Below are 25,251 nucleotides of genomic sequence, written 5' to 3' on the forward strand. Positions count from 1 at the left end.
TTTTGACGTTTCTGTCACTATTCGTTGGATATTTCTATGTGTTGAATGCTTAGCATTGTTTCGTATAGACATATAATTTTACTTTTCATAAGGTTTTTTTATGTTAATCCTTACATTTTTTTGCAAACATTGCATTAAAAGATTGTAATCTTAGAGTCACCGTTGATTCGATAAAAAAAAACAACATCTGTCTACCAACTCAGCATAGGAAAGAAAAATTTTAAGCTTATTTTTCACCTTCGTAGGTAAGAAATTCATTTAAAAACGTGCCTTCAAATACGAATTATATCAGCCATACATAACACTATAAGCCATCGCTTCAAAGAGTTGAGTTACGTTGAGGTCGATCCTCATTAACCAACAATTTGAGTGTTAAATTGGTGCTCTTGATGTCTTTTATGATTCATTTTGCGACAATACAACGTTTTTATAAAAGCAATACCTTTGAGAAATATCAATTTGTGGTATAAATTTTTCAGTATATGTGTAATGTCTTACGACTGAACGCTCAATGCTCTTATAATTTATTGATAAAGACTTAATTGACATTTACTTCCATTTTGAAATCGTATAAGATTTGTTCGTTCTTAGATTATATTAAAGACTTATAAAATGCAAACTATGTCATATTCTGCTTACTTCAACACATATAGATATAGTTGTATCCTATCAGAAAATCTTCAATATATGAATAAAATGGTAAACTTCAAGTCGGTACTTTTGAAGACGGAATAAAACATTTAATATGATTTGATTTTAATCCATTTTCGGTTAAACATTTACTTACTTCGTCATTATTTGGAACCCCTCCCCCTTCTATTATTTTGGACGAGCAATGCATTTGAATGGAGACATATAGATGGATCCCCTTTTCTTCTGGGTTGGAATGGTGGTATGCCTGGATCCGCTCTAGGTTGGTCCCCTCCGTAAAACATTCAGTATGCCTTCGGAATGTACAAAGGTCTTCGCGTTGTTGACATGTTTTGAGGATCACTGCTTCTCAAATTGCTACAGTGTACGCCTTTTTGAGCTCCCTGCCCCAGGGCAATGAAGTTTCACATAATAAAAACACAACTTGTACAAATCTTTCTTCGAAAAAATAGGGAAAATTACTTTCTTTTATCTTCAATACCCACAAAAAACGAGCAGCATGTTTATCTTCCACTAAGACAGCTTGCAAAATTGCTTTTTTTTTTTTTTTTGCTCAAGTTGTGAGTTTGACACAAAAAGAAAGGCATATCGGCCACCTCAAAAGGTTGTCATTTGTTGGCCATTACCTATCGTCCAAAAAATTATACCACACGAATCGGGTGAGTTTCGGCTATCTTACTTTCAATAATGGGCAACTTGAAAGTTACTCCACGCACCTGTATCGTGGCTTTCTGTGACACACTACCATCTTCGAAGCGGCAAAGAGGAACAACAATTCGTAACTGCGCATGCTCGAGATCGTTCATTTCATAAATTAAAATTAGCCCATACCGGACGGTATTGTCAAGAATTTCAATAACGGCCTAGAAACAGACTAGATCCTCTGTTGACCGTATTGAAACTGTACCAATGACTGTGATTGTTCTGTTTTAATTGTTATTTTTGTTTTATGTTGTCTTTTTATACTTATATAGCCAAAGAGGATATAACTAAGTTGAAGAAGAATTTTATGCAAGTTTATGGTATGGACTATGTAAATGCAAGCCGTATACTTAAAACTAAGTACCAGCGCAGCAAGAACAAAGATGGACTCACATTAGCAGAGAGAATTAAAATGGGTCGTTATGGCAGTGGAGTAAGTTTTAACAGATAATGTTTATAAAGTACAATAAAAAACTAGGGAATCGTTTGACCAAAACCAATCCCGCATAATAAGTTATAAAAGGCCCTGAATAACAAATGCAAAAAAAATCATAGATGAAAACTAACGGCGGTGAAGTTATTGAAAGCTATTTTTAAGGCTAGAAAAATCTAATGACAATTTATCTACGTAAATACATGCATCCACAAATTGAAGCCCCATAAATGTAAATAATATGTATAACAATATTATGCAGTTCGGTTTTAATTCATTGATAGCTATTTCAATACTTATAACGATAAAACAATATCTAAAAATATAATTACAGTGTTACTGACGCACAATCTTATCAAACAGACCGTTTCTAAAGTAATGCAAATTCGTTCGAATAATATGGTTGCAATTTTTTTGGCAACGAATTATACAGAGCCTTCTGTTTAATATGCTAGTCAGGAGCCCGCCGTTCAGTGGTATTCGTTCATCTTGTTCATATCTGTAATGTTTTTTGCTCGTTAATTGGTGTGATAAATGTCTGGTCGTGGGTTTTCTTGTTTGATTTTTTCAGTCTTTTCAGGTTTTTTGTTGTTGACTATACGGTATTAAAAATTGTGTCCTGTTATTGGTCTATATCTACGTTATTGGATCTTCTTGTGACGTGTCTATTTGAAAATCATACGGTAACCACATCTCCTTATTCACATATTGATGTTCATTCTAGAATCGTGATAAAATGATTTGAGCTTTTTAATCTTCTTTTTGACAACATTTATGTGACTTTCATCAATACGATTATTAAAAAAGTTTCATATGGGCAAAAATAACGCCCCTTTAAAAGACTTGTTCTCATATTGGTATGCATCATCGTTTATGGTTAAAACCATGGAAGTATTATATTGACTCTCATATTTACTTCCATGGTTAAGCTCAGTAAAGATCCGTATAAACTTCAGTAACTATAAAAAAAAATAATAACACTTATATGATTTGTTTGCGTTACAAACATTATCAATAAGTTGACATTTACAAGCCATTATCTCTGCAATTGTGGACCAAATTGCATCGGATTTTTCGCATTTTTTAACAATTATTTTCAACTATTAGATAAGAATTTTTGTTCTGTGTGTTTTAGAATTCTTTAATGACCAGTGTTAAGAGTCACAAAGATATGTCTGTACGTTTATTTCCTGTTCAGCGGGTGTTGCTAAGTTGTTGTAATTAATGTTTACCGTGGAATTTCCTTCTTTGTGGGGTTAAAAAATGAAACGATAAAGAAGCTTTTTATTAACTTTAAAAAGAAAATGAGGAATATTAAAAAAAATCTTTCTTTTTTTCGTAAGTATTGTGTATAGAATGTTTTTAAGAATCAAATAGATTATTTAGTTGGAGGAAAGTATCAATATACAGTAAACTTTTGCTCATAGATTTCTATAATTCAATATTTGTATCTAAGACAGTTAGTTCATGTTGTATTATATGTTTACGTATATACATCATTAATACATACTAACAAATCAAATAAGGGTTCTTGGCATATTTCGTATATTCCGTTCTTATGAAATAATCTTCTTGAAAAGTCTGAAGTTGTTATAAAAATACTTGACTAGACTATAAAACTCAGTAAGCGTCTTTCAACAAGAATGATGCCTAATTTTTCAAATTAATGTATCGATATTTCTCTGTCGTATAGTTCTTGAACCTATCAGCTTATACTATGGTGCAAAATAATTCAAAGATACACATGTGTATTCTTCAAAAATCTTGGTTTCATATTAATCTTTCCTATTACAAGCATTTTTAGAATTTATTCCTTGAAAATTTCATTAATCAAGGTCGGGGTGGAGGTGGAAAGGGGTGGTCAACTGATTCACCTTCGGAAAAGTTATAAATTGACGTAAAGAAAAAAGTAAAAACACAAAAATACTGAACTCAGAGGAAAATTCAAAAAGGAAAGTCCCAAATCAAATGTCAAAATCAAATGTTCAAACACATCAAACGAATGGATAACAACTGTCATATTCCTGACTTGGTACAGGCATTTTCTTATGTAGAAAATGGTGGATTGAACCTGGTTTTATAGCTAGCTAAACCTGTACTGATTCTAAAATTTCTACAATTCCACTGATTTTTTATAGTGCAGGAATGTAAACCTTTTAAATTTTTCATCAAGCAGTCCCATTACCATGGGGTTTATTCTGATTCTTCCTTGAGTAGTTCCGTTAACAGTTGGGTTTTTTTTTAGTCATTGTTAACGAAACAGGTCACTTGCGAAAGAGTTTATTATGATGCGTATTTCTCTCGGTTTTTGGTTTATGACCCGGATTTGTTTTCGTTTCGCTTAATTTTTTTATGATTACTGAAATTGACAACGTCGGCATAAGTAAAACAGCGATAAACAAATTATCATTGGTCTCTCAACTCGGTTGATTTTCTCGCTTTGGCCGTCCCGGCTCTAGCGAGAAAATCTATCTTGTTGAGATGATCAACGATAATCTTAACTTACAATTTTACATATCAAATCATATAGGCTTTAGATGTACAATCAAATTGAAAGACTTTGAGAGAGAAAAAAATATAACCTTTACCTAAGCCTTTTATAGTTAATTTGTTCAATTATTAATAAGTTCGTCTAGTTCGCATGTATTTACACTTGACCTTTCACGCAATGTGATATGGCCTGCATATTTACGTCTGCATATTTCAGTAGTAGAATCTGTAAGCTGATGAATGTAATCTCGAATTCAAACAAAAATGTGTTTCCAGAAAAATCATATCATTATTTAATGCTGTCCTGGTAGATGAAATATCAACTATCTAGTTTAAGAACTAAAGTCATGTGTTTCGATTTCTGTTCAGTATATTTTTATCACAAATCATCGTTTCCACTTAATCATTATACCAGGTATGAAATTCTAAGTTTTAATCCTGGCATTAATGACAAGGTTTTATTCTTTTGATGTCAAACGTCTGTATAACAAAGAAATATCAATAACAATTACCATCTACTGTTTATCTGTATTGATTGTATAAACAAAGGTTCCGTGTGCTCGTTGCCATATATACAAGTGGTATGGAAATCGTTGACGAACGTGGTATATATGACTATAATTTCTTTGTTAAATATGAAATGGCAAACTCATGTATTGTTAGCTTTTAAAATGCTGATACATTGCTCAAACTTTGTACCTAACGTGGTATATATAACTTTAATTTCTTTGTTAAATATGGAATGATGAATTCATTTATTGTAACTTTTAAAATGCTGATGTATTGCTCAAACTTTATACCAAACTATTATGTCGTCATCCCTATAATAAATGAATTTACCAAATTTTTTTTCTGAATGTAGTTTGTATTCAGATTAGATAGTGAACAACCCTCGGGATGGTGTTCTAGATGATCTGTAATCTTTCGGAGGGTGCTTGTTATAAATAATTACAATCGCTAGTGGCGTGTATACAAACATAGGTGTTGTCTAGTAGATGGTGTACCAACATCAGTTGTTTTCCATTCGTTAGATGTGTTTGAGCTTTTAATTTTGCCATTTGATAAAGGACTCTCCGTTTTATAATTATCCTCGATGTTCGGTTTTTGTTATGTTTCTTTTAACCTGTAGCATATTTTTACTATCGTCAGTAGCTTGTAATATATAATATATAGCAGACTCAGTTATATACTCACTTTTTCAGAGGATTTTGTCCATATAAATGTTATATATGTGAGTGATTGGAGATCATACATGTGTTTCATTTGTATTGACTAATTATGGTTGGAACACTTTAGGAAATAAGTCTGAACTGTTTTTGGAACAGTTATCACCTGACCCTGTCGACACTCCTTTGATACGGCGAACGATTTTATTGAAAAGTGGGTTACATACGAGTTAGTAGGGTTTATCTAACTCTGCATTTATTGTTCCATTATTATTTTTTTTTTTAAATCTACAAAAACCTGTAAGGATCATTCGATATCCGGTTTTATTCCTTAGCATTCTTCCTCTTTCGTGCAGGATCATTGAAACATAACCACAATAATATTAAAATAAGGGGATGTGTTATGATTTCCGATGAGACATAGTTCAAATGAAGTGAATGTAATCAATTATCGGCAACCGTATTGCTTTCAACAATATGAAAATACCGTATAGTCGCTTATAAAAGGCTCCGCGTAAAAAATCTCAATTTATTTACTTGAGAAAAACTAACAGCATAATTTATACCAAAACCGTGTACGAAAACAATTACACTAAACTGCAGGCTCCTATGTTAGGGTTAAACAAGTTTGTGAGTGCCCAACCCTCCCCATAACCAAGAACAGAGGTGTTACAGCACAAAATAAGAACACACAGTACACATCAGTAGCAACTGGCTTAATTCAGAAGGTTGGTACGAGGCATTAAATCAACTAGCTTTAAAACAATGGAAAAAAAGCAACTAAATAAAAATAATAGAAGTTACTGACCGCTAGTCAAATGAGACAGTTTCAGAGAATGTTGATAATTTTTTGTATTGTCAAATGTCTAACAACTTATCACTAACACAGAAATGTATGGTTATTTTAAACCAACTACTCTGTGATTACTTCGGCTAAAGTGTAACGAGTACATGTAGTATCATGAAGTCGATATAAACATTGAAAATAACGCGTCTTATACTTAATATTGAAAATGCAATTTTTTCATAAGTGATTATTGTTAATGATGAAACCTTAGAAGCAAATATAACGTTGTTTTTAGGACAGTACATTTAAATTTACTAAGGTTTAAATTGGAAAGTTTGGAATTAGATCATTTTTATTGCAATCGAAGTAACATTTTAATAAAATACTAATAAATCAAACCCTCTACTGTAAATTGAATGCCATCGAATCAATTAAAATATTCTGTATTTACATTTTACAGCATCCATTTATAAAGTAAGAAATCAATCTGAGTTTCCGTTATCCAACTGTAACAATTTTAAATAAATTAATACCTTTCTCAAATGCATGTTTTGTGTAATGATTATTCTAAATCCTTCAAGATGGCCGCCCTAACGGAACGTGAAAACTGGTAAGGGTTACAGTTGAAGTTAAATTTATCGTTGGGTTAATTAAAAAGGTTTGAGTAAGAAGTAAGACGGAAAGATTGTTTTTTACTACGTTTTGTTCCAATAAAACGTAAAAATATCTATATAGATAAAGAAACAGAGATCATGTTTATAGGAAGTTCGGTTGAATAAGCTACACATCAAAACCAGTTTAGATAATTTATATCATAACGATTGATAAGATGAAGTCATTTATTGATAAATACCATACAATTATTTATACATATATCTACTCATTAAATTGAAATTCAGAGTCCCAAGGTGCAACAGCCTAATAATGGGAGCACAGTGAGTCAATTTCAAACATATAGGTCAAACAATTCTGATTGCTTTTAATGTTATAGTTGTTCACTGAGTTTTACATCATTCATAACTTTTCCGAGGTTTACATTACAGAAAAGATGGACTTTAAATACACTATAATATAAAGGCTAATTAATATGTAAGATGGTATCTTGAAAACAAAATTTAGGTTTTCATCCATAAAATTCTTTTTTGGTTCAGATGGTTCTATTATAATCTTATAAAATACAAATTTGCTTTTTTCTCCAAAATTGTAGTTCTCAGCAAATTTCAGGCATAACAATATGATAATTTATTCTGAAATGCTATAAATTGTTGTTAATAAAGACAATAGTAGTTTACCGCTGTTCAATAGTCATACATCGATTTAACTGAAACAAATCCGGCTCAAAAAAACAAACTAAGGGAAGCGCATCAACTATATAAGGAAACAAAACGGAACAACAGGAACATTGAACTTCTACAAAACAAAACGCAAACATTCATAGAAACGGACTATTAAATAACAACTGCCATAGTCCTGACTTGGTGCAGGACATTTGAAAACAATTGTTGGTTGAACCTCCAACTTATATGGCAATGTTTAAAACATCGTTAAAATGACAATAATATGTGACTGGAATATAACATAAAATTAAAACATTCAGGACATATAATACATTAAAAAATAATATAATAGTATATTTCAACATGTAAACCACATACTAACAACGAACACCTAAAATTTATTTACGACAGCACATAGATACAGCCCAAAAGAATAATGAGCTGTGCGTCAAACGTAAAGCTTTAAAAACAAAACAAAAAAACACAAGCAAAAGCGAACAATAGATAATAAATAAAATATACAATAGGCGGTGCAACTGCGAATGTTATCTCTCTTATACCAAAATATTATTAGTTACATAGTTTGCTAGTGATCTAATACGGTATATATACCGTATTACGTCACTCGTCACTAGCACACTATGTAACGAATTTATCTTACCGACTATCTTAACGTGAAAAATTTAGACTTGTGATCTATCAAAATGAGAAAGCCAGTCTTCAATACAGTTAGAATTAAGAAATTATTCCATTGATACTATAAGAACAATAGCCATAGATAACAACTTAGGTTTAAATGTGTTTAATGAATTTATTTCAATCTTAATCATCAATTTCTTCGTCTGTTGAAACCTTTAAATTTTTTCTCAGTTCCGTTTTGTTTTTATAAAGGGACGTAACACCACTACTAACCGTGTATTAAATAAGCCCCGCCTCCCTACTACCTAATATGGAATATAAAGGGACGTAACTCCACTACTTAACGTGTATACATGAAATAAGCCCCGCCTCCCTACTAACCTAATATCAAATATACACGGTCTTCACGCGGACGCTTTTAACCAATCATATTCCTAGAAATGTATAGGAGGTAAGATAATAAATCATATACGCCTTTTGTGGTTCTGATATACTGATACAAATTATAAATGATATTCTTACGATCTCCTTGCAAAACAAATTGAGTACTCCGTTATGCCTACTCTAAAACTGCAGACACAAATCACTATCTCAGACATGAAATAATTTAGTTAGATTTAAGTCAAACTAATATGAATGAGTAAGTAGTTTCGGATGTCTTTGCAGCTTTATTTCGATGACATCCAATTTTGAATATAATATTTTTTTTAATAATATGATAACATCAAAATATTCGAGACATTTAATCAAACTTCAGTAAATTATTAATATGTTGATATGGAAATTACTACTCAATGGTTTCTGCTTTAAATAATTCATTTTAATTTGTATTTTTAATTTTATTCAAAATCCTGTTTGTTAATAAAAAGCGTTAAATCTTATCATTGAAGCATTTACATTACATCTTTATCTGAATTGACGGTAGTTTATTTGACAAAAGAAGAAAAATTAACAATGATATAAACTGTTTAAAAAGGACCATGTGATGAATACCGATAAAAGTGTGAAATAAAATAATTCTATGTTAGAATTTTGACTAATTGGAGTATAATGCAATCTATCGAAACAAGGTGAGCGTCTTTAATTGCTTACACATGTTGTTTCCATTCATAAATTAATGTATCAAATGTCATTATAAAGTTTTGCAAGGAGAAAAATATCGGTGAATAGAACTGTCGTATCAAGTAGTGAAATATCTGACATTTGGAATGTATACCAAACCAGAATTTGAATATTTAGTGAATATAGTAGTGCATGTAGTTCAAATTTACAATTTCCTTTTCAGCAAGGTCAGTATGAAATGGAAAGAAATGACAGTGCTTTTGAAAGTGTTGACATAGATTATGGTGAACTAGACGACGAAAAGAGAACACCAACACCGGAACCTACACGATCTCCGCCTAAGGTAAAAAAGAAAGAAATGAATTTAAAAAAAATATATTTAATAAACCATAACTCAGGGCATAAGTTATTTTCAATCAATAAAAAAGTAATTGCTATCTTTCAATATTTTTCGTTTTGACAATAAGTGTTCAAGAAGAGAAAAGTTATTCTTGTCCGTTATACTTTTAGGATGTTTATTTATATGCTTTTCATCAAATACATCTTCAAATTGTCTTTCTTTTCTTAGGAACAGGCCATGGATCAAACACCAAGGGGAAGTCGTGTAAGTATAACTAACAATAAGTCTGGTGAATTAAAAATATAAAATTGCCTGGTACCGTTGATAACTGTTTACACCACTGGCTCGATGCCACTGCTGGTGGACGTTTCGTCCACGGGGATATCACCAGCCAAGTCGTCAGCACTTCTGTGTTGACAGGCATATCAATTATGTTGTCAATTTTATAATTTTCTTGTTAACTAAACTTGGAATTTTTCGGGAAACTAAGGATTTTCTTATTCCAGGCATATATTACCTGAGCCGTATTTGGCACAACTTTTTGGAACTTTGGATCCTCATTGCTCTTCAACTTTGTACTTGTTTAGCTTTTTATATATTTTGATATGAGCGTCACTGATGAGTCTTGTGTAGACGAAACGCGCGTCTGGCGTACCTTTGATAACTGTTGTCAACAATCGATTTCATTCAAGGATTTCAAATTGTATCAGAAACAAACTACTAACATTTAAGGTAGCACAATACAAAGATTATTCACTTCCAATCAGACAACTTTAAACTGATATTATTCATTTCATCCGTCTTTGAATTTTATAAATGAAGTACCAAAAAAAAGAGGAAAGATCAATCTTTCAAATTGTGATAATTTCATTATGACTTAATTATTACATAATTAATTGTTATGTTATTAGTTGGTATATTGTGATGTCCACGCTTGAATGAATTTAGCTTCTTTGTTATTCGTAGCATTTCAAAATATTTTATAGATTCTTGTACAACACAGCTTGACCTCCAAAACCGTGTCTCAGATTTCCTAAAACACCAATAGAACAAATTTTATGCCCAATTAAATTTAGTGATCTCTTGTGAATTGATGTTGCAAACTTCATTTGAGGTTTATGAGAGAATGAAATACAATAGGAAAAATTTGAGACAACTGTGTTGTACAAGAATTTATAAACTATTTTGAGGTGCTATGAAAAACAACGAAGCTAAATTCATTCAAGCGTGGACATCACAATATATCAACTAATTACGTAACAATTAATTATGTAATACTTATGTCATAATGAAATTATCACAATTTGAAAGATTGATCTTTCCCCTTTCTTATAAAATTCGAAAAGGATGAAATGAATTATATCAGTTTAAAGTTGTCTGATTGGAAGTGAAAACATTTTTTGTATTGTGCTACCGTAATAAACGATGTTATATATAAAAATGGTTATCTCACTGAGATAAAAACTATGTTATTACCAAAAAAAATGTTTTGACGGTTTTTTAAGACTTTCAACAGTTCGAAAACTAAGGGTGTTCTACCCCAGGAATACATAATTTTAGCTGTATTTGAAGAAACCTTTCGGTTTTTTTAGTCCTCAATGTTTTTCATTTTTTTTTTCTGTATACAGTATAAGGTGAATGTTCAATATGTGGTTCAATAGCAACACAAAAGCCATGGACTAAATTATACATTTGTGATGAAAAACGTCATGTAAAAAAATGTGATATTAAAACATGAACGGAAACTTTCATCGACGTGCAGTATATGTGATAAAATACTGCCATATAAGTCAAATGCGCACTACGTTATTAGAAGGACAATTGTAACAAATAAAGTCATTCATTAAGATAGTTTACTATAACAATAACAATAACGACGAAAATGATGGAGAAATACAAATCGGCAAATCCCGACCGAAGCAGGTGTTAATTTTAGGCATTATCACCCGTTGCTAATGTAAGCATATGTTGTTAATGATTGGCGAGGCTTATTAAATATTAGTGAAAATTTACAATTTACAACGTATGATAAATCAAATTATACACCTGTATGTGGATTATACAAAAGGATTCCGAATTATATTTAAATGATAATAAGTGTTTATAGAAATATTACAAAATATAAATATGTAAAAATACAAAATATCAACAAAATCAATATATCAACCAACCAAAAACGTAAAAAAATGATAAACAATACCGGATAAAAAGAGACACAACGTGAAGCTCGCCTTCAGGTGAGGTATTTTCTCGCTGTGTTGAAGAAACATTAGTAGTCTTCGGCTTTTCTGTTCTGTGGTCGGGTTGATGTCTCTTTCACACTTTCTCCATTTCCATTTTCAATTTTATTACAAACGTTACGAAACTCCAGAAAGAGAAGGAATGGTTAGGTATTTGTCATACCTTATTGACAAAAAAAGACTTAAAAAAGCAAATGTTACGGTTAATGAATGTATCATTTTACATACTAGAAAATGAATACAATTCATGATTGAAATTTATAGTGTTATAATTCAGCTTTTTCATGGGTTGAATTGCATGATAAAACTCTTAAAATATTAGATGATCTTTTGTTTCAGCAACGTCCTGTTAGAGGTGATTCAAGACGGTCACTGTCAGAAACTCCTCCACTGCCTCCCATAAAACAAAATCCTGACACTCCCAGATTAGAGAGGAAGAATAATCCAAATCAAGGTTCACCTGGAAGGTCCAGCAGTCAGGTAAAACAACGACAAGTTCTGCCTCCGATAAAGGGAAATGGAGGTTCATCTGGTAGTTATTCTGTCGAGGATGATCCGTCTCGTGATAATGTCACACGCCCAAGAGATGATCGACAATTTGATCCGGATATCGGCGTTGGGGTCATGGTAATAGGAACACAAAACTCAAGGCCAAGGTCTCAAGAACGAAGTTCAATGAAACGTTCGAGGTCTAGATCGCCTAAAAATATTATTATACATAATCATACATCTAGACAAAGATCTCATGAGAGATCTAGATCACGATCACGCGAGCGAAGACGATCTCGATCCCGATCACCTGAAATCAATGTTAACGTAATTAACACGCGTTCTAGATCAAGTTCAAGAAATCGTCGCAGATCCAGAAGTTCGTCTTCAAGACGACGGCGTAAATCACGGTCGCGCACAAGTTCAAGAGATAAGCGTCATATTGTTATTGTTAATAGATCTAATAGTAGGGATAGACATAGCAGACGCCACTCAAGAAGTCGAAGTAAAAGTCGTTCAACTTCTCGACGACGAAGAACACGTAGTCGAAGTAGTTCTGTTGATGTCAAAATAGTACACGCATCAAGACGTCGCAAATCCCGATCAAGGTCATCATCTAGGGGACGAAGGAGATCACGATCAAGGTCATCGTCAAGAGGAAGAAGGAAAACAAGATCACATTCTCAAGAAAAGAAAATAATTGTTCATAAAGGGCGTTCCCGTTCACCTTCAAGAGGTAGAAAGAGAAGAAGTTCGAGTCCTAGAAAACGATCATCGTCTCGTGGGAGATCTCATGAAAGGAGACATTCATCCAGATCTAGAAGCCGATCTCTTAGCTTCGATATAAATAGTAAAAGTGGTAGACACCGCAATAATTCTGGTCCAGATCGAACGCATTCGAGAGATAAAGGAAAGCAACCTCTTAAGAAGAAAGAATTGAACAGGAAGCATTCAACTAGCAGGTCGCCAACTCCAGATCGACGACGCAGAAGCCCATCACCAATTAGAGCGGTTGCAGCCGCAGCGAGACCAAGAGAAGCTGCACGAGCAGAGACTAGCGAAAAAGCACGATCGGGCAATCCACAATCGTCTTCACATAAATCGAATGACCAACGACTGCCATCGTCTTTAGCAAAAGAATTAAATTCTCCGTCGAGACGATCAGCGCCATCTGACACAAAATATCCATCGAACAATAAACCTTCTAGTAGTTCAAAACAAGGAAAAAATGACGACGAAATGAAAGGAATAATAGAGCAGTTAGATCAGTTAGCAGATTATAACCTTAACTCTATCATGGGTAAATCAAAGGATTCTTCGAAGCCTAAAGTAGATGAAAAAGTTATCAAAGAATATTTAGGAGATAACTACCAGAAAAAAATGGACAAATTTTTACATAGTTAGTTTAAATAACTACTTAGAATGTTAAAACCTTGACATGTTAGCAGGGCATATATTTTATGAACAGGAATGACGGCAAATATTGTATCTGATGCTAAACACCTCACAAATTACTGTCATACGCAGATGTAAGCAACACAAAATCTAAATGGATTCTTTCGACCAAATATATAGTGAAACGAAGGACTTGTGCAATTTCAATGTACAAAGGTTATAATGGGATCTAATTGTCGGAGACTGTCATTACTGCTATAGCCATAAAATGTGGTTGTAAATTTTAATTTCTGTTTAATTAATTGAAACGTATTTCTTGTTCGTAGGGAAAATAATTATAAATAATGTAGACTCATATTTTTGTTTTGAGATTTTGTTTCTTTGCAGAGAAATTGTCTTGTCCATACTGTTACGAGAATGATTCTATCAAACAAAACGTATTTTGAGAGTAATTTTATAGTAGAAATAAAAAAGTATAACGAAACATTTCCGAAAAATATACCAAGTACATCAATACCATAATTTGATTAATACAAAATGTGATCTTCAAATAACATTGACTCTTGTTGCTTTCATTTGTCTCCTTTGCATTAACAGAGACATGCAGTTGATTTTATATTATGTTTTAGTAATTGACAATAAGTTGATATTTTAAAAAAAAATGCTACAAATTTACTCAACACATATATCAAACATTTATTCTGAAATGCACAGCTGAGGATATTTGCTACTATTGTGTTGAAATTGTAAAATTATGATATTTATGAATTTCCTTTATTGAATTTTTTATAAGTTCTTGACCTTCGATCGTTTTGTAATTATTTACAATAAGTTGTTCATTGATTGTAATGTAATTTAAAACTCAAGGTATTTGTCCAAGGTACTTGATATATTCATGTTGGTTAGTAAATGTTTGTCTTTGTCGACATACTGAATATAAGTTTCAAAGGACAGAATATAACATCTAATATTTAAAGAAAGCACAGTTCTCACACCGTGTGTGTTTTATAAGTTTTGCTCTATTTATTTTTTGTCAATAATGTACTTTTATTTTTGAGTTGCACCTCCCAAATGCTGTATCCTTGTGTGTTTTATAAGTTTTGCTCTATTGATTTTTTGTCAATAATGTACTTTTATTTTTGGGTTGCACCTCCCAAATGCTGTATCCTTTCCAAGCAAACACTGAAGCAAACGTAGCTTTATTTTTTTAAATGTTGTATAAGTATTTTTACTGTTAGATTGTATAATATAGTTATTAATGTCAGTGATATTTGTGATTTTTTTAAACTTGTAATATACCAATGAAAATTTGTCGATTGTTTTGCGTTAAAATTTTTAGTTCCATTTTTAGGATGCCTTGAGTCGTTAAAAAGCTAAGAACTACATTAAACTCGCTTGTTCTGGGCCAATTGTAAGATAAAAAAAGATATAAGAGTTTGTAACTTGCAGATTGGAAGAGTGGGAATAAATTATCAAAATAAGTATAAATGTTGATGGCCAGAATACATTACAGTCACAATTATCTATATGTTTTTCATTATTTATAGTATATAGTTTTCATTGGTAAAAACGAAATTGAAATAGTACATTGTTATACTAATGAGTGATTGTTACTGCAATTGCATTTCCTTACTGGCCCAATACAGTGGCATGACCTAAATCCAACCGATTTCGATTGTAACAGAGTGAAATGATAATACTTGGTCACTAACGAAGACTGTTTGAATGTGAATCAAGAAGCATAGTAAGGACATATGTTACTTTTTTTGGTATACACCCGTCCATTTTATATGTAGCTATACAATGTAAGTACCTATATTTTTTTTAACCAATGATGTGATATTTTATAACAGTCTGTGATAAATATGTATTAACTTGTTGTTGTTGCTGATGTTATTATTGTTAAATGTTTAATATTTCCATTTTAAAATGATTGGCTTGTGCAATAAAGCATTAGTATTCAAAATCTTATATTTATCACATGGTCATTGACCTTCAAGCAAACAAGGATATTATAAAACCGACTACATTTTGTAATCTGAAATATTACACTTATTACTACTGATTTGCCTCAATATTAGGATGATTTAGTTACGACATATAAACCGATTTGGAGAGATAAGTCCCAAGTTTCCTGAATAACTTTCTTCGAGAACGCTGAGCCATGATAAAATGTTTGAAGAGCCAAATATATATATAAAAAAAAAAATGCAAGCATCAAAATTACGTTGAACTCAATAATACAGTCATAAATGTATTAGATCAACTTGTCCAATTGCGTTTAGGACAATAACATATTCATATGCAGAAGGTTAAGTTAAATTGTAGCATTTAACAAACATGTTTTTGTTCCAGCAGATAGAGCACCGGGCAACCTCGCGTGTAAAACAAATTACAAAAACTGCTTGATAAATGAATCAATTATTGATTTCAAATGCAAACTTATCATATAATCCGACGACACTTGTCAAAGAGAAATCCTCGACAATCACAGGTCTGTATAACTGCAAAACTAGATATCAAATGAGTTCGTACAAACACCGTTCCAAGTGCTCAAAGAAACATTTTTCTAAATTATTAACACCCATTTTATCTAGAATTCAAACCGGGCTTCAACGTTAATGTGAATACTAATCAGATGCGGATACTAAAACATTCCAAAACTATTGTTAAGAGCACATACAATCTAAAACTCTTTTATCTTGTAGTTAAACCTTTAACTTTTCTTTTTTGGTAGGATTCGTGTTGATAAGTCTTTAGTTTTCTTTGTTGTCTTCAAGTTTGTACTGTTTGTTTTTTTGTCTGTTTTCATTTTATGCCCTGGCGTTCTTAATATATTTTCTACTCTGAGTATGAATTTTCATGTTAAATCATATCAAGATAAAAGTAATGGCAACTAGGTGAATACTACACTCGTGAATCGTGCAGTAAGTAGCCGTTCTGATATTTGGTATTGATAAATACGTATGATGCCTATTTTGACTTGACGCATGTACAAATATTTGCAAACAATTAAGTCTATCAATAACTGGTGTGACCTTGACCTTTGACCCATTCATCCGAAAAAATAAATAAGGAACTTCCCCATCTCGTGGCACATTCCAACCAAATTGGAATAGAGTTTCCATGGATTTTATCCGAAAACAAAAATTATGCGAACACTCCAATCTATTTATAACTGATGTTAACTTCACTTTTGACATGGATCAAAATGTGTTTTCTTTGAATCGAACGAACTAAGTTCAGCAACAAATGGGTCATATGAAAACATCCAGAAACTATTTGTTTGCCCAAATTTTAGTCTATCAATGACTGCTGTTAACTTGATTTTTGACCCCCCCCCCCTAACTCAAAATAGATAGGGGATTTTACAGACCAATGAAAACTATCAAATTAAGATGGGAGAAATTTTCAATATAGCACAAACGATTTGGACTGTAAATTACAATTTTAAACGTCAAACTTATGCTCCAAGATGTGATTATTATATACAGGGTTTAGCCCACCATCTTTTTCGGAAAATGTCTGTACCAAGTCAGTTATATGACAGTAATATTCCACTTGTCTTATTGGTTGATAACATTTTATTTTGTTACTTTTGATGGACTTTCTCAATTTAAATAAATTATTCAATATTCACTCAGAGCATGTTTAATAAAAATATTTATATATCTATTAACAACCCATCGACGGCTCATGGTGCAAATATGTAAAAATTACAATTGCGTTTTTAACACCCTCTTTTTATAATGAAATAATTCCATTCCTCCTATTGTCTTGATAAGACTTTCTGTTGATCGTACTTATCGCTACCATCATCACTCCGTAAATTATGATCAACTTGTAAATTTGGTTGTTCTTTCAACTGTAACGAACAAAATCCAGTAGTGTGATCACACATATGGCATAATTTAAAAATATTGTTATATTACAATAGAAAATGAATAACGAACTCGCCTACTCCAATCTACCTTCACTTGATATATTATAAGTAGCGTTGCCGCCATATTAGAATATTGTTTCGTAATCATAGAATATAGAGTCATTATAATTGCTTTTGTAAACGACATATTTTTCCTTAGCATCCAGTTCACTGCGTCATTCTGTGTATACTTTGGACATATTTCTTTCTTTATTCTAGACCTTAAATGAATTCTTGAATAGTCAAAGTGCGATTCATTTAAAACCGGGACGGTTAACTTCATTACTGTGTGTATTTACATAATGTGATTATTGGTAGTCGTAGTTATGGATAAGTAAAGCGGGGAGATTTCCATTCTAAATGTCAACACACTGTCGTCACAGGGAAGTAGACATAACATCAACATGGTCAATGCTGTTGAAAGAATCTGATTTGAATTCCTTATTTATATCTGCAGATTAATACTTCACTTGCATCCAAAAACGAGAGAGATTGCCTTAGGATAATTATAGACTGACCGTAAAAACTTCCATATTTAATTCCTTCTGTTAACACCTTTAATGTTTCTTTTCTTGATTCTTCGATGATAATTGAGCAACGATATTTTATAATCCCACGGAGCACTGCGACAAAGATACATACGCGTTGCAATGTTCATCCGAAATCCAACCCCAGGGTTGATAATTTGCCTTTGCTTCGTCAGTGAATATTGATATCTAAATTCAGGTCTGCTACTAGTTGATTGTCAAATGCAGTATCTTCTATTTGTTTTGAATAAATGTTATGGTTCAATATTTGTAACGGATTGAACTCTTTTCATAACCAAACAACTTTAATGAGTGTATGAACTTTTTCTAGCTCCACGTGAATGGGTCATAATCAAAATTAACAGATTGACATTCATGAGGAAGTTTCTTTGATGTCTGGATCTTTGACGTTCGAGTAACAATAATTAAGGAATGATATATGAAAGTTGAAAAAGAAGTCCAAACACGACGTCATGTTATTTGAAAATAATGTTTTCGTAAATCTAAATAAGAAATGCTGCGTTACATCTTTATTTAAAATCATGTTGATTGTTACAGACAAAATGACATTCTAAACTACCAAGAAACAAAAACTAGCTACACACACAAAAAATCATTATTTTCCATCAGTTTTGCAAATCTCAGTTCTCGTCATGTGTAACGAACAGTCAAGAGAGTCGCAATTGGAAACAAGAAATTTTTAACATAAGTATTCAGCGCCAAATATTTTGTAAGCTACAGTGACACATTGATTGAAAACAAGTATTGGGAATTTCTGCCTGGTGATTTGTTGTGTATCATCAAAACAGACGATCTTGTCAAAGGCAGCAACATTGATACATTGTTTTTATTGTACAAAGTCGATTTATGCTTGATGTAAATTTCTTCTAATTTTGGAAAGGTGTTATACGAGTCGGAGCAAATAGGCGAAATCTTAAACGAAGTGTCAATATACAACGTATATTGAACCTTGAAACCACAAACAGTGTCTTCAATTAGCTTCTTACGATTTATTCTTCTATCTTGTAATCCTATAATTAAGATTAGCAGTTTTGGCTTAGCTGAGAGAAAGTCTGGTTTTATTTTTGTTTGTTTCCTTCCGAATTGGTCTATGCAGAGTAAAGAATATAAAGGTGTTTGTTTATCGTCGTTTTGTTTGGTAAATATGTTAGTCAGATTTTCTGTAGCCATCAAACTGGACAATATCGTACAGCTTGGGTTGATTGTCAAAAGATGCCCAAGGGACGAGCCGTTTGGACAATATACGTCGCTTTTAAATTTAAAATAATCCGTATAAAAAATATCATATATGTTTAAATCACGCATGGTTTTAATTCTTCTCTTTACATCAGTAGGTTTACACCTGAAGTTTGTTTTTGCACCGCTCAATAGTAATTTTCTAAGAAATATGGGTTGATTAAAAACAACAGACCTTGCAAAAGGCGTTAACCCTTGAAAATCAGTACATTCAAGCGTGGCAGTATTATAGTCTAAAATAATATTAGCTGCAATAACGTCTCTTGTTCTAACTGCAAAGTGCAGAGCACTTTCGCATGTTAGTTCAATAACCAAATTAATGGACTCTAATGTTATAAAATTATACGGTTCTCGATCAACTGATATTTTTGCTTCATTCACAGAGACGGATGTGTTATATTTTTCAAAATATATCTTATTGTCTGGTTTCCAAACTACATTCTTTTTGGAACATTGTACGCAATGGTCTTTGATTCCATTTTCAAAAAGATACATTAAAATTTCATATGCTTGGAAAAAGCATGACAAAATTAGAAGATTTTGTTCATTCTCAATTTTCAAATGTTTTGCGCATAATTTAAATATTGCAACGTTTTTCTTTGTAATTGCTAATTGTAATGCACTAAGTCCACTTCTTGTCCTATAGTTTAATGCTGAACCATCATTCTTAATCATATGTTTAACAACATCAATATTTGCATGCGATATTGCAAAATGGAGCACCGTAAATGCATCTTTTTCTATATATCTGTCAGTCTGTTGGTCAAATATAAGATTTGCCATATCAAACATTTCAAGTTGACATGAATAGTCAATCATTCCATGTTCAACTATAGCTCTAACATTTTCGGTATTGTTTGCAATAACTGCATTTAGAGCTGCTAATGTTAAATTTTTACTTTTAGATATGGATAATAATAACTTCATTATTGTGTATGAGTTAATACATTTTGCATTAACTTCAAGTGACGAAAGACAAGTTGTACGATTCATTTGTTCAAAGCATGTTTTTCGATCAACAATGTATGGAGGTATTAATTTTATCTTGTTTGTTAGATCTTTAGCATTTGCCTCATTGATGTGAAATAGAAGGTCGGTAATGAAATCTATAGAAACGTCTGGTTCATGGTTGTCTAAAATTTCATCCAGTAAATTTCCAGCAATCGCTTTATGTCCATTCACTATGTTCACATAATATGGACGACCTTTTCGTTCTTTAGAAGTAAGCCATTCTTTAAATAAAAAAGTGTTAAAGGTTATTTGCGAGCTGGCCGAAATATATATAACATGAGGAGACATTTTATGAATAAGTTCATCAAAAAGGTATTCATCATTCAAAGACGCATCAGCTGCTTGAGCTATATGAAATATCTTCTGTTGTTCTAATGGTTCATTGCTTGCAGCTATTATTTCGAAAATAATCCTTGAATTTTTAAACCGTTTTGAATAACTGTTATTGTATAAGAAGTCCATTTCCAATTCAAAGGCAGTTTGAAAAGAACCAGGTAAATTATTGATGTTAAGATTATTTTCTTTCGGTTTGATCGTTAACAGACTCCTTGCAAGCTGCAGCATGACAAAGTCATACTCGGTTTCAGAAGCTAAACGTTTAGCTATGTTATTCTGTACTGAAAAGAGTTTCTGAATATGGCGAACGAAATCTTTTTTGTGTTCTTCTGAATTTTTAGATAGATGCCATTTTTTCAAATTTCCAAAGCTGCTGGCTATTTCAAAGTCATTGCGCGTGGTGAAGAGAAACTTCACCCATTCAGGAAATAAAGAATAAATTTGCTTTAAGGATGACAAAATTGATTGTTTATTTTCTATCACACATTTGTCTAGTGCATCAACTAAGATGAGTAATTTCCTTTTTGGATGCGGTTGAATGCGAAACAGTGGACCTATCAATAACAAATGAGAACAATATATTGGGTCAAATGTACACATACTTGTTACATTTTTCACATTATTTTTTTGCAAATACTTGCTCGCGTCTTTATCCATTTTATATGCTGGATACATATGTTTAAGTTGGTGTACTATGTTCAATACAAAGGCACTTACGTCTCTAAATGTTATTGTATCAGCTCTGCATAAATGATACAATATATCATACCCTGTGAAGTTGTGTCTTTTTGAAATAATTTCAACCATTGCTGCTGTTTTCCCAAACCCAGGGTCAGCTATAATCAAAAGTCCTTTAGTGTTTGAGTCATCGATTCTTTCTTTTATTCCTTTAAACAACCACTGTCTCCCAGTAAAATTAACATGCTCTTGGATATAAGAATCAAATTGTAAACGAAATCCGAAATCTGGAAATAAAAATGTAAAATAACAAAAATAACAAACTCAATGGAAAAATTCAAAACGAAAATGGTCAAATCAAAAGCTCGAACACACCAAACGAATGGAAAACAGCTGTCATATTTCTGACTTGGTACAAACATTTCCTGATGTAGAAAATGGTGGATTAACCCTGGTTTTATCCCTAGCTAAACCTCTCACTTGTATGACAGTCGCACATGCAATTCCATCAAATTGGCAACAATAAGTGAGCAAAACAAACAAACATTAAACTTGCGTTTTAAAGACCGATACAACTTAATAATAAATCAAGCTCTCTCAATTTCAAGAAAGTTCACACATCTGTTTCAAAATATCAACCTTTTTAAAAGACATATATATTGATGGTATATAAATAACGGACATTATAAAAGCAGAAAAAATGACAGTTCATTGTCCTTGGTTGTTGGTTGTTTTAGTGGTTTTTTTTTTTTTTTTTTTAGATATAATCAATTCAAAATTTGGCGGAGAATGATTCTCTTTTGATTTTTTCAACAGTTAACATTGGCTTCCAAAAATAACAAGGATGTTATAAGATTTTTCAAAGATGACTGTTTATACCAAATGTAATGAATTTATGAAAAGAAAAATAGGGGTTATCGGGTAAAAATGTTCTTGTCTTACTTAACTTGTAATTGACTGTTGTTTGCTGTACCATTAAGTTTGGAACAGGGAGATGACCAAGATTTCCAAGAGGTGAAGTTTAAGTCATCCCTTCGTAAGCTTTACAGACGCCATCACGAGTTTACCATTATGTAATATCCGTTTCACAGACGGTCACGGATATGTTCTTAATATCGAAACTACAATCCCATATCCTTTGTGACCTATCGAATTATACTTATTACCGGCTTTGAAATAACATGAGCAACACGGCGAGTGTCAAATGTGAGGCAGGATCTTCTTACACTTCCGAAGCACATGAAATTTATAACGTGTTGTTTTCGTTTTTTAAAGCACTTGGTAGATACCTTCTTTTTTTCAGTCCCCGGGGTATATATCATAAGTTCAGAATCAAGTATTTGAATGCTGACACGCTTTATAACAATTTTTTTCTAAATATGTCCGTTTAAAGATTTTGAAATAATAAATAAACTAGGTCTTTTTAGCTCCCTCAGGCAAAGTTGACCTAAGATGGATTTGGCTATTTTAGGTCTTTTTCGAGTATATAGCTCTTCAACTGTTAAACTCTTATACAACCGAGGCTTTCAAATTTTGATGTTCCTGATTAAGGTAAATCCAAAAAAGAGCCTCGGATGCAAGACATTTTTATTTGTTGTTTTCATTTTTTACAGCCCTGGATCGAAATATCTGCTTGTAGAATATAAATTTCCGATGGTATCATAAGCACAGTAGTCACTCAGTACTTCATTATTGACATGATTTATAACCAACTTTTTATAAACTGATCATTTAAAACGTTTGGAAATATAGAGAATCTAACGTTACATCTCCCTCAGAAAAGTTGACGTTGTATGGATTGCCTATTTGTTCAGGTCCTTTTTCGTCATATAATGCTTAACCTATTTTGATTCTAATACTTGCTTTGCTTTCAAATATTGGTTTTGAGCGTTCCTGATGCAAGTCAATCCAGAAAAACTCTCTGGACGCATGAAACTTAAAACATGTTGTTTTCATTTTTTATTTCAATCCTTCTTTCTTAGCGAGTTAAAATTGTCGTCTTTGCAAATAACACACATCAATTCAATTTCAATGTATATACAAAATAAATGGATCCATTATTGACAGCATAAACCTCGAAAACAGAATGTTGCAAAGCTAAGTTGTGCAACTCTTTATCAGAGGTGACAACTAATAGTGTCTTGCAAAAGGTGTTTTATCATTATAATGCAGAAATATAGTTATACCAAACTTGATATCGATACGCTATAATAAACACAGTGTCATAATGAAGCACCCGTCTCTGCTCTGAATAATAATGAAATTTAATAAGAAAAAAAATCATATATAATAAATTGTTGTTGAACAAGCTCTCATACTTAAATCCACATGATAACTAAAACATGGATGTAGAAAACAAAGAAGGGGGAATGTAGTTCAGGGCGTTATCAATAAGGTACACATTTAGGTAGAAATAGGGTCAAAATGAGGTTTAATTGTCTATGTATGAAGTTTAAAATTAACGAGTTTTGTTAAGGTTCATTTTTTGGGGAGGAGAAGGATTATTGAACATTTATTTGAGTGTCTGTTTGTCCTCTTGTTGTTAGCGTTGTCAGTTTATTTTCGATTTATGAGTTTCCCTCTGGTACCTTTCGTCCCTCTTTTAGTTCAAATAGCCAAATGAAGAACTAAGCTAAATGTCAGACGATTTGACAGGACTATAGTTTCATATGCGGTCTATTTAAAAGAATGTTCAAAAGTAGCAACCTTACCCTCATCTTGTACACACCATAAAGAAAGACACACAGCCGTCAATACGATGAAAACACTGCAAGGTACAATTTTCTTACAACATCGTTTTACACGTTCAGTGATTGGCTTTTTTCCAAAAAGTTTAAATTCAAGTTCAAGTAAGATTTGTTCTTTAATCAATCTTTGTTCGAAAATGTCCTTTAAATATGTCTGCTGCAGTGCAGTAATAGAAGTCACAGCATCTTGTGACTGTTGATACAGAATAATATCAGGTGTTTGTAGAACATTCAACAGTGTTTGACAATATCTCGTTTTGTCTTTGTCACTTACTGTTGAGTTATGAGAAACTTCATTTCTTATCTTGCGTACTTTGTCCATGTTTTTGTTGAACTCTGTACAGTTGATCATACATCCAACAAGAACAGATACGTCAACGAGGTTAGGGATAGTTCTTGTCGTAAAACACCAATCCGGGAAAAAGCATTTCTGAACTTCACGAGGATCAGATGGCCACTTTGCTGAATCCATACGAGTCCAGATAAACTTTTGTTTTGTTAAAACATTTCGATTCTTATGGTGATTGAGTATTGCAGTTTTCCATTGTAAGCATATGTGACACCAGTTATTAAGCTCTGGTTCATTTATACTACAAGAGCGAGCACATCTTTGTGTAATAAAATGAAGTTGGTTGTTAAGAGTGCGATGGAGAACGTCGATTTTATCGTTTACATACCTTTCAATTCCGTTTGCAAACAAAGTAAGGGAATATAGAACACATATCCAATTTTGTTTTTCACTGTTTTCTAAAACGGCATCAGCCATTCCAAATTGAAATGGTGTTTGAATGCTCTCAAGAGCTAAAGAATGTATTTAATATATATCATTTCCTTTTAGTTGATATAAAATGAATTTATATAATCAAGCACAGATGTGTCTCCGATACCTGCACATTGTAAAAAAAGGATAACTTATAATTAACAATTTTCTACATAGTTCTATTCACTCATTCAATTGAATGTCATGGCTGATTTCAAATGAACAAAACACTTTGACAAAACCGTATGACGATTTAAAAGACATATATACTAACTTATAGGTAATCTAGTGTATATTTCAATACATAAATATATACAAGAAGATCGCCATATCTCGTTTGGT

At 32.1% G+C, this 25,251-nt stretch overlaps 2 protein-coding genes across 5 annotated transcripts in view; one reads left to right on the forward strand and one right to left on the reverse strand.

Annotated features, from left to right (window-relative positions):
- Positions 1-15,637, forward strand: part of LOC139512880 (serine/arginine-rich splicing factor 4-like) — a 69,259-nt gene extending 53,622 nt beyond the window's left edge. For 2 of the 4 annotated variants that reach the window (XM_071300821.1, XM_071300822.1), the window contains 4 exons: positions 1,626-1,786; positions 9,431-9,550; positions 9,776-9,811; positions 12,127-15,637. In XM_071300821.1, the coding sequence (XP_071156922.1) occupies positions 1,626-1,786; positions 9,431-9,550; positions 9,776-9,811; positions 12,127-13,680 (1,871 nt within the window). In that variant the 3' untranslated portion in view covers positions 13,681-15,637. Of the gene's footprint in view, positions 1-1,625; positions 1,787-6,782; positions 6,840-9,036; positions 9,216-9,430; positions 9,551-9,775; positions 9,812-12,126 lie in introns of those variants that run through there. The other 2 variants (XM_071300823.1, XM_071300824.1) reach the window with 2 other exon arrangements.
- A 1,669-nt stretch (positions 15,638-17,306) lies between these two features.
- Positions 17,307-25,110, reverse strand: LOC139512881 (uncharacterized). Its single transcript, XM_071300825.1, has 2 exons — positions 24,114-25,110; positions 17,307-21,689 (listed from the first exon to the last, which is right to left on the reverse strand). The coding sequence occupies exons 1-2, from the start codon at positions 24,913-24,915 to the stop codon at positions 18,856-18,858; spliced, it is 3,636 nt and encodes a 1,211-aa protein (XP_071156926.1). The 5' UTR covers positions 24,916-25,110; the 3' UTR covers positions 17,307-18,855.
- Between the last annotated feature and the right edge of the window lie 141 nt (positions 25,111-25,251).

The sequence above is a fragment of the Mytilus edulis genome, chromosome 2 (genome assembly GCF_963676685.1).
Source record: "Mytilus edulis chromosome 2, xbMytEdul2.2, whole genome shotgun sequence".
Lineage (NCBI taxonomy): Eukaryota > Metazoa > Mollusca > Bivalvia > Mytilida > Mytilidae > Mytilus > Mytilus edulis.

What these genes read in the sequence shown, in the direction of transcription:
- LOC139512881 (XM_071300825.1), bottom strand. Translation starts at nt 24,915, where the DNA reads ATGGCTGATGCCGTTTTAGAAAACAGTGAAAAACAAAATTGGATATGT. An exon ending in ATGGTGTGTACAAGATGAGG is followed by an intron (nt 21,690 to 24,113) that starts GTAAGGTTGCTA and finishes TTTTATTTCCAG; the next exon opens with ATTTCGGATTTCGTTTACAA.